A 596-nucleotide genomic window follows, 5' to 3' on the forward strand; every position below is an offset into this window, starting at 1 on the left:
CTTCTAAGGCAGCAACAGGAATTGTTTGCAAAAGTAAGTGAAGCAATAACTTGTACTGATGAGGCTGGAATAATTAATGCTGGAGATCTAGTGCCACAAAAACATGCGCAAAACCTAAGAAGTATCCCCTTCCTTGTCAATTGCTGAGGCATCTATGATGCTATTGACCTTGGCCTGTTTGTATTGGGGAAAGTCAGCAAATGAGATGTTGCTAGTTGTTACTTCTGTTATTTGACATACAGCAATTGGTATGCAAACAAATTTTATAAACTAGGTTTAAAAAGCATGGGGCTTTTTGCTGCTACTTAGGTATTTGCATTCTACTGGAGAGAATATGTCAAGAATTACTTGGCTGACGAAATTAAAGAGTGACAGCTGGTGTTCTAGGAAATTACCACTTTTGATGCATTAAAAAGTGAAAAGATCTTTTCTGGCCATTGGTGCACAAATGTTATTTCTTAGGCTTTGAAAGAAACATTTAATTGTTCAAAATTTCTAATTTGTCCTTTCTCATCTTCCTTTACTCTTGGCAAGACCCTAATTGAGTGAATTCATGCATAAATTTTTAAAGAGGCAATTCAGGCATAGGAAGAGCG

At 36.6% G+C, this 596-nt stretch overlaps 1 protein-coding gene across 1 annotated transcript in view; it reads left to right on the forward strand.

The window, feature by feature from the left end:
* DR1 (down-regulator of transcription 1, TBP-binding (negative cofactor 2)) overlaps positions 1-596 on the forward strand; it is an 11,091-nt gene that overhangs the window by 5,608 nt on the left and 4,887 nt on the right. The window contains 1 exon segment of the mRNA XM_010022895.1: positions 1-33. This exon segment is cut by the window's left edge and continues 30 nt beyond it. Within this exon segment, the coding sequence (XP_010021197.1) occupies positions 1-33 (33 nt within the window).

This window comes from Nestor notabilis, unplaced genomic scaffold (assembly GCF_000696875.1).
Source record: "Nestor notabilis isolate BGI_N333 unplaced genomic scaffold, ASM69687v1 scaffold25739, whole genome shotgun sequence".
NCBI lineage: Eukaryota > Metazoa > Chordata > Aves > Psittaciformes > Psittacidae > Nestor > Nestor notabilis.